An 8487-nucleotide genomic window follows, 5' to 3' on the forward strand; every position below is an offset into this window, starting at 1 on the left:
GTGTTTCGGGGCGCCGCGAGGCCCCCACTTTATAGCCTGGCAAGGGCAGACCCCCGGGCGGGCGCACAAAGGAACTGCCAGCTCATCAGTGTCTGCGCGGCCGCCCAGTCATCACATCCTGCAAAGCGCTGGGCGAGCTGGAAGCCTCTCCCCGGCCCCGTGCCCAGCCGCTGAACCCAGCACTTTCCTTTGTGCCCCCGGCACAACAGAAGACCTGACCGTGCCACTTTGCAGCGCGCCCGGCACTCGCTGCCCCGCGTGCGGCCGCCCCGGCAGGGCATATATAGCCCTGGCACGGCCCGGCCGGCGCCGGCACCGGCACAGGAACACCTCCCCTGCCCAGCGCCCCGGCCCCGGGCCCGCGGGGACACCCCGCTCCCGTGCCGCTGCCACCGCGGAGGGGGCAACCTCCCCACCGTGCCCGGCCTGCAGCCGCGCTGTGCCCGTTTGTTCCCTCCACACACCGAACCTCTCGCTCTGAGCATCACCCTGTGCCCGCAAGCGCCGGCAGCGCTGCCCTGGAGATGCCAAGAAGCGAGACCTGAGCGTTCTGAAATGCTTCAGGAGTTAGGTTTTTTCCAAACGATGTGTAATCGAAGCTGACACTTTCCGAACCACCTGAGTGCCTGAAAATGGTGTTTGTTCTCCCTTGGGAATGTCCCTGCTCACTGGCAGTGTTGTCCCTTTGCTTTTTAGCCCATTTTCCCCGTGCTGCGCTCACCCTGTACCACACCTGGTTCTGCCACCACCACACTCATGGTGCCAAACCCCATGCAGGGTTTTGGGGCGTCAGCTCTGTCTGACTGGTGCAGGGGGGTTGTGGGGTGGCTGGTTGGGGACCCGCTGGCACCGGCCCCTGCAGCAGCTCAGCCTCTGGTGCCACATCTCCCCCACCCCATGGCACCTCGGGGGGACCTTCCCCTGAGTCCCTGTGAGGCTCTGATCATCATCTGCACCCCCACACCCCTGTCCAACACCCCCCAGCTTCCCGCAGCATCCAGCAGGAGCGGTGCCTCACCCGAGGGTGTGGGGGCAGAGGGCTCAGAGCCCCGTGTGCTGATCCCCTCGTGTGTCACCCAGCAGTGGTGGGATCCAGCTGCACCCTCTGGGCTACTGCGCAAAATCCCGAACAAAAAGAACCTATTGATCCCTTCTTTTCCCGAGGCTTTTCAGGAGGTATGCTGTGCCCGTGACATGGCTGGGTGCGGGGTCTGCTGCCCCATTACCCTGGGAACTGGCCCAGTCTGGGTCTCACCTTGATGCTGGGCAGTGTTTTATGATTCACGATTTCAATTTGCACTCGTTTCCATGGGTTTTATCCAGATTTCTAATTTAACCTGCCCTCTCTTCCTCCCAGAGCCAGAGTGGGTGTTCTCCCCATGCTGACTGCCCTGTGCTCCTGGGCGTTAATCAGCAGGTCTCACCCATCCCGACTCTGCTTCCACTCCCAACCCCCCAGCACCTTTGAACCTGGCCATTGGAAAACCAGCTCAGAAGGGCCGAGCTCTGCTCCTGATGGCTGCTTTGCTTGTTACTGAGTGCTCTGCATCCCCGGGGGTTCCCCTGAGCCAGTGCCATGGCAGGGCTGACAGCAGAGATCTGTCTTTGGTCATTCCTGAGCCCCCGGACACAAAATCTCTGCCCTGTAAAGCCCCACGCTGCACCATCCCTCCCTGGCACGGGGGAGCCTGTGGGATGCACAGCTCCAGCACAGCAAAGAGCTGCCCCAGCAGCAGATGGCCAGAACTGGCACAGCGTGGCCACAGATGGCACAGGCACGCGGGTTTGTTCTGCCCTGGTGATTCCCGCTGCTCACGGAGTTCCTGCTGCTGCATCCCTGCCTGGCACTGAGTGAAACCACGGGGGCACCCGGCCACATCCCGGGCTCCAATGGCCATGTCCTGCTGCCAGGACACGCTGTGGACAGCGAGTGAATGGTGGTCACTGTGCTGGTGGCCAGCGCAAGCTGAGTTTAGCTCAGGCCACAGTGAGACAGGGGACAAACTGTGCCAATGCCAAGAGGGCTTTTGCTGGGGTTGCAGGTGGCAGGGACAGCCCGTGCAGCCCTGCTGTGCCCTGGGGCAGCCGCTTGTGCTGAGCCTCCCCAGCTGCCCTGCTCTGCCTCCCCCAGGGTGCCCGGGGCTCACAGGACTGCTGCAGCTGCACTAAGGGGACTCTGGCTCAGCCTCCTGGCAGTTTCCTGGCAAATTCTGTCCCAAAACACAGCTCTCCCTGGGAACATGGGTTTTCCCACTGGGCCCAAGAGCCTCTTTTACCTGCTGCCCACTCTGAGGGGCAAGCTGGGTGGGTGCCTCTGCCCGGCCTTTGGAGTCTTGGCACCACCCCGGGATGATCTGTGCGGTGTGTGGGTCACTGTGAGCAAAGCTGAAAGGTGTTTAGGTCCCCAAAATGTGGGTGCAGCAGACTCTTTCCAGTGCACAGAGGCCGGAGGCTGCTGCAGCTCTTCTCAAATCATGACCTGTGCCTCCAGTCCCTCCCATGCCTTTGCACCCCCTCCTCCAACAATTTCAGTGCCCCTGGTCCCCACTTCTTACGGTGTCCATGGCTCTTGTGTGCCCAACCTGCAACGAGCTGCCCCGGATTTTGGGGACAGCTGCTCTGCCCTTGCAGGGAGAGCAAGTGGAGATGTGTCCTTCCTCCCAATTCCCAGAAACGGGTGAGGAAACCTCCCCGTGCCCCCAGTGCCGGCAGCACTGCCCGAGGGCAGGGGGAGTGCTGCCAGAGCTGGGACACAGCCCCAGCCCAGCCCCACACCAGGGAGGGCACACGGCAGCAGCGCTGGCAGAGCCTGGGGGCGATGCCCCGGCTCTGGAACTGTGGGGTGGGGGTCAGAGCCTGTGCCCGGTGGGCCAGCTCGACGTCCCGGCTCATCAGCGTCTCTGACACGGCGCCTTTGTTCTGCCCGGTCCCTCCTCCCCGCCATGTGCTGAGTTAGGGGTTTCAGTAATGCTCCCCTGGGCTCTGTCTCTATCTGGAGGCTATAAAAACCCAGCCGGAGGCTGCTGGACGTGTCACCTCCCTGGGCACCAGTGCCTCACCCCAGGTAAGCGCCAGAGCCTGGGGCAGCTGCCCAGTGCCCATGGCTGGGGCCTGGGAGCGAGCAGCTGCGGGAACATGTGGAGGAGCATCCAAAATCCGGGGCTAGACCTCTCCTCAGCACCGGGAGCTGTGGTGGGGGTTGGGGGGTTGGGGGATCAGGGGCTGTGCTGGCTGTGGCCGTGGCAGGGTGTTGATGCTCAGCGCGGGCACAGAGCCATCTCTGCAGTGGTGCCGGCTCAGCAGTGCCATTCCAGCACCAGGGCTTTGGCTCAGGGAGCTGCCAGTGGGAGGAGGAGTTTCCCTGGGCACGGGCAGGGATGTCTGCCAGGGCCAGGTGCCCGCTGGGCCAGGTGCCCGCTGCTGCACACGGCCCTGATGCCAGCTCCAGCTGGGCAGGGAGAGCCACAGAACTCTTCATCTGCTCCAGCAAGGAGCAACCCCCTCGCTCTTGTCCCCCACACTGCTGGTGAAGGGATGTGCGTGGGCTCCTGAGGTCATTCTCATGTGGACAGAGGGGCAGCTTTAACAGTGCCCTTCCCCTGTGCTCTGGCAGAGCCACCATGACCCACCGCTGCAAGAAATCCTCCGGTCTCTGGAAGGTACGGGAGCCCGGGCAGGACCAGCACCACGCCCTGCGAACACCTGGGAGCGGGCCTGCAGCATCTGCTCTCTGCCTTGGCACCCCCAGAGCCCCCTGACTGCCTCTATTCCCCCCAGATCGTGGTGTGGGATGAGCCTTTCTTCCAGGGCAAGAAGCACGAGTTCACCACCGACTGCTACAGCACCCTGGAGCATGGCTTCAGCACCGTCCGCTCCTGCAAGATCGAGAGCGGGGCGTGAGTGGGGGTCCCGGGGCACTGCCACCCCACGGTGCTGCAGGACCCCACGGATAGTAGGGGGGTTGGAGGATGGAGGCCTCCAGTGCCTTTTGCCAGCCGAGCCATGGGGCTGCCTCCTCCAGGCACCGCTGGGTGCAGCGAGCACAGCCCGGGCTGTGAGTGGGGCGGTGGGCACCCCGGGGGTCTCACCCCTCCCGCCCCGGCAGGTGGGCAGGCTTCGAGCACTGCGGCTTCCAGGGGCAGCAGTTCGTGCTGGAGCGCGGCGAGTACCCGTGCTGGGAGGCGTGGAGCGGCAGCAACGCCTACCACGTGGAGAGGATGTGCTCCTTCCGCCCCATCGCCTGCGCCGTGAGTGCCCCCGCCCCGGCTCCCCCACGCGGGGCGGCCCCCGGAGCCCACCGCTGCCCACGGACAGGGTGGCAGTGCCAAAGCCGTGCCCGTCTTGGCCGCAGGACCACGGGCGGAGCAGGTTGATGCTCTTTGAGCAGGAGAACTTCCAGGGCAAGCGGGCAGAGATGAGCGACGACTGCCCCTCGCTGCCCGCCCTGGGCTGGGGCAGCAGCACCGTGGGCTCCTTCCTTGTCCGCTCCGGCGCGTGAGTACCCGGGGCTTGCAGCCTGCCGGGACCCGGCACCGGGGCACGCAGCAGAGCCGAGGATGCTCTGGCAGCTGCCCGGACCCTCCCGCAGTGCGGGGGCTCCGCGGTGCCGCCCGCCCCGAGCCACCGTCGCTCTCTGCTCTGTCGCAGGTGGGTCTGCTCGCAGTACCCGGGGTACCGGGGCTTCCAGTACCTCCTGGAGAGCGACAGCCCCGCGGGCGAGTACAAGCACGTGCGGGAGTGGGGGTCCCACGCGCAGACGGGCCAAGTCCAGTCCATCCGCAGGGTCCAGCAGTGACCGCGGGGCCGGAGCCCCCGCGCCGCTGCCCGCGCGCCTCGGGCACCGTCTGTCCCGCGGGGCGGCGGGGACAAAGCTCAATAAAGGCTCAGTTGTCCAAGGAGGCGCTGGCACTTGGGGATGTGGGGCCATGGGGATGCGTGGCCAGCAGTGATGCCCTTCTTGGGGGCAGAGCGGGGCTCTGCAGGGGCAGGGATGAGGTGGAGGGGAATTTTTCTGCCCGGCAACAGGCTCAGGGGCTCTGCAGGACCCCCACATCCCACCACTCCACAGGCATCATCTGCTCTGCCAGCACCTGCCAGGGGCTGGAAGGAGCTGCACGATCAAGCAAGCTGCAGGTGCACACTGTGCACCTATCCCCACCTCCGTGCACACCCTGTACCCATCCCGGCACTCATCCTTCACCCCCGCAGACGTAGTGTGCAGCCAAAGCTGGGGATGCAGCAGGGAAAGGCTGGCCTGGAAAAATTCCTCTTTTCATAAGAGCTCTGGAGAAAAGATTTGATGTGGTGAAAATGTCCCATCCATGACATTTGCAGCAGCAAGGCCACCAGCGGAGGGAATGCTGCCCAGAAAGGGATTCTCTCCACAAGAAATCACAATTAAAAAGGCAAAATAGAAGAAGAAACAAAAAGTTTTGGGATGGGCTGAGTGAAATCCTCCTGCGCCCCAGGGCAAACCCGTCCGGGGCCGGCAGCCAGCGAGACCCGAGGAGCGGAGCTTCCCGTCCCCTCCATGGCCACAGCTGGGGGGGACCCCCGCCCTAGACACCCCCCTGGGCCTGCCCAGCCCCGCCCCAGAGCCCCGGGGGGACGCGGGGTCCGGGAGCGGGGCCAGCACGCGGTCAGGCACGGTGGGCAGCTGGCGGCGAGACCGGGGGTCCCCGGGGACCCGGCGGGGATTTGGAGAACAATGTGGGAGCCCAGCAGCTGCACAGCGCTGCGGAGGGGCTGTCACAGCCCCCGGACGGGAGGGGAGCTGTCCCTGGCATGGGGGGCTGCCCTCGGACAGGGCTGTGTCCCCAAGCCGGGCTGGTCTGTCTGCTATGCGTCCCCACCGAGCCCGGCCGCATCCTGCCCACCATGTCCCCAGGGGTGTGCCCGAGAGCCCCTGCCCAGGGATCCTTGTCCCGTGTCCCCTGGGTCACACCCGCGGCTGTGGGGAGCCCGTGACACCGCGGCGGACGATGTCCTGGCAGGGGGGGACAGTGGCCTTTGCAGCGGCTGTCGTGGCAAAGGGGTCCCCAGAGTCTCCCGCAGCGGGAGCGGTGCGGGAGCGGTGCGGGAGCGGTGCTGGAGCGGTGCGGGAGCGGTGCGGGAGCGGTGCTGGAAGCGGTGCGGGAGCGGTGCGGGAGCGGTGCGGGAGCGGTGCTGGAAGCGGTGCGGGAGCGGTGCGGAGAAAAGGTGACTCGGCCGCATTTCCAGCATTAACATTTAATGCGAGTTGCAGCATCCTCCTGCGCCGTAGGTAGGGCCGGGGGGGCCGGGGGCTGCTGGAGGAGGAGTTTGCGTGGCAGCCTCTTCCTCAGGGATGCTCTGGGAAAGCTCCAGCACAAAGGAGCGGCGCGGCGGGCAGGAGCCAGCGGAACCGGCGCCCCCCAGCCCCAGCCCGGCCCCCCGGGAGCAGGTAACGCACCGCGGACGTGGCTCCGCTCCCTGCGGACGGGGATGGGGCGTCGGTGGGGTCTGGGGGCGCCGGGAGCCCGGGGGAAGCCCCCACCTCCGGGCGGGAGCAGGGGGCGATGTCACCCCGGGACTCGGAGGGTCCTGCGGGCATCGCTCCGGGAGGTGTGGAGCCGGCGGGCGCGGCTGCTCTCTCCACTCCGTTCCCAAAAAATACCCCCGTTCTCAATATATTATTCCCTGGTTATAAATAATCCCACTAGAGCCCCCCCCCCCCCCCCCGGCAGGACTCCCCCCTTCCCCGGGGGTGCCAGGCCGGGGCAGCCCGGGCCCCCTCCTTTTGTTGGGGCCGGGGCAGCCGCGCATCCCGCAGCGTGTTCCCAGCCACATCCCGGCCCGGCAGGCGATCCCGGTGATCCCGGTCCGGAGGCAGCGCTGGGCAGCCTGGCCCCTCCCCGGACACCGCCGGCAGCCCCCGGCCCAAATCAGAACTAACTGCTGCGCCGCTTGTTTGTATTTTTTTTCAGAATCCTCATCAAGAATAGGGCTCCTGCCAGGTAAATGGATTGTTGCCTGATTTTCAATGCTCCTGGGAGGATTTGTAGCCAAAATGCCGTTTTACTGCTTTGTCTCGAACCCCCCATTTTCTCCCAAAGCTGATGATCCTAGGCGGGGCTGAGAGGCGAGGCTGGGGCCAGCAGCCCCAGGGCACAGCACAGCCCTTCCTTCTCCTCAGAGTTAACCTGGCAGATGCTCTTCTTGCGGAGCCATTTTCTCTCCCTCATTGTCTCGCAGCCTTTTGTGTGTGCGGGTAGGTCCTGCCCGGGGAGCCGGGAGGAGCACAGAAATAATCAGGTTTTCAGGCGTTCCGGACTTGCAGGGAGTCTTCCACACCCTCACACCCCCATTCTGCCGGGCTGCCCAGCCCCAGAGCTGCAGACAAAGGCAGCAGTGCCTGGCACCACTGCAGCAGCACCGGAGCCTGGGCTGTGCCAGAGCCTGGGCTCTGCTGGATGGCAGCGAGGGTCGGGCAGCGCTGGCAGGGCACAGGGCAGGGGGGTCTGGCCACCCCGCTGGGATTTGGGGGCTCAGGGTGCCCGGATGTCACATCCCAGCGATCATCTCTCCGGGATCTCTCGTGGCAGTGCCGTGCCTGCTGTGCCCTCACCTCCCCACTCCTGCCTGCAGTAGAGCCCGTGCTCCTCGCCCTCCCTCCTCACTCGAGGAGGGGGTTTAGCCCCCATTTAACTCGGGTGTCCAGCCCCCCAGGGGCACCGTATGTGCCACCCACACGCGTGGCAGGGGCAGCTCAAGCTCGCACCCCAGACGAGTGTTTAGGTGAGTCCTGTCTGCACAAAATTGTTTTTCCCTCCCCGTCTCCTGGAATGTGCTTCATTCCCAGGCCAGAGAGGCCATCCTGCCGCCGTCACGTCCCGCCTGCCCCACCACCGGCGCCTCTAGGCAGGGGATCCATTTGCCAGATGCTCAGTGGCATCTCCACTGCTCATTCCCGCTGCTCGGCCCCACCGCAGCTGGGTTGCAAATGCCGCCTGGACGTGCTGTCCCCACGGGAGGGACTGTCCTGCCGGCAGCGCCTGCGGACTGCGGTGACAATGAACCGTGGGAAGCAGGAGCGGCTCCGCAGCTGAACTGCAGAGTCATCACGGCCCCGCTCCCCTGGGACCTGCTGCTGTCCTGGTTTGCCCAGGCGGGCAGGGCAGGGCAGGGCAGGAGCAGGAACAGGAGCAGGAGCAGGCCACAGGCATGGGCCGGCTGCTGGCACGAGCCACGTGTCCCCAGATCCCCAAGGAGATGGAGCAGCACCCACCGCAGTGTGGCTGTGACCACCAGTCTGCCCAGTTTAACCAGTGGAACCACAGGGTCCCAGTGACCCAGCTTAACCACAGGGCAAGGGCAGAGGCGGCAGCAGCAGTGGCAGTGGCAGTGGCAGTGGCAGTGGCAGTCAGTCCCTGCCTCCAGCAACAGGTAGGGACAGTTTGGGGCATTGCCACCATTTCTGGTGTGGTGGTTCCTGGTGTCCCTCTGTGCCTGGTCCAGCTCCCCCACTCT

General features: G+C 65.5%; 1 protein-coding gene across 1 annotated transcript; it reads left to right on the plus strand.

The window, feature by feature from the left end:
* The first annotated feature begins 3620 nt into the window (after nt 1-3620).
* CRYBA4 (crystallin beta A4) lies at nt 3621-4795 on the plus strand. Its single transcript, XM_069031048.1, has 5 exons — nt 3621-3659; nt 3778-3896; nt 4106-4247; nt 4352-4494; nt 4648-4795. Exons 1-5 carry the CDS (start codon nt 3621-3623, stop codon nt 4793-4795), a joined length of 591 nt encoding a protein of 196 aa, XP_068887149.1.
* The last annotated feature ends 3692 nt before the right edge of the window (nt 4796-8487 follow it).

The sequence above is a fragment of the Aphelocoma coerulescens genome, chromosome 15, assembly GCF_041296385.1.
Source record: "Aphelocoma coerulescens isolate FSJ_1873_10779 chromosome 15, UR_Acoe_1.0, whole genome shotgun sequence".
Taxonomy (NCBI): Eukaryota; Metazoa; Chordata; class Aves; order Passeriformes; family Corvidae; genus Aphelocoma; species Aphelocoma coerulescens.

What these genes read in the sequence shown, in the direction of transcription:
- CRYBA4 (XM_069031048.1), top strand. Translation starts at nt 3,621, where the DNA reads ATGACCCACCGCTGCAAGAAATCCTCCGGTCTCTGGAAG. An exon ending in AATCCTCCGGTCTCTGGAAG is followed by an intron (nt 3,660 to 3,777) that starts GTACGGGAGCCC and finishes TATTCCCCCCAG; the next exon opens with ATCGTGGTGTGGGATGAGCC. An exon ending in TGCAAGATCGAGAGCGGGGC is followed by an intron (nt 3,897 to 4,105) that starts GTGAGTGGGGGT and finishes CCGCCCCGGCAG; the next exon opens with GTGGGCAGGCTTCGAGCACT.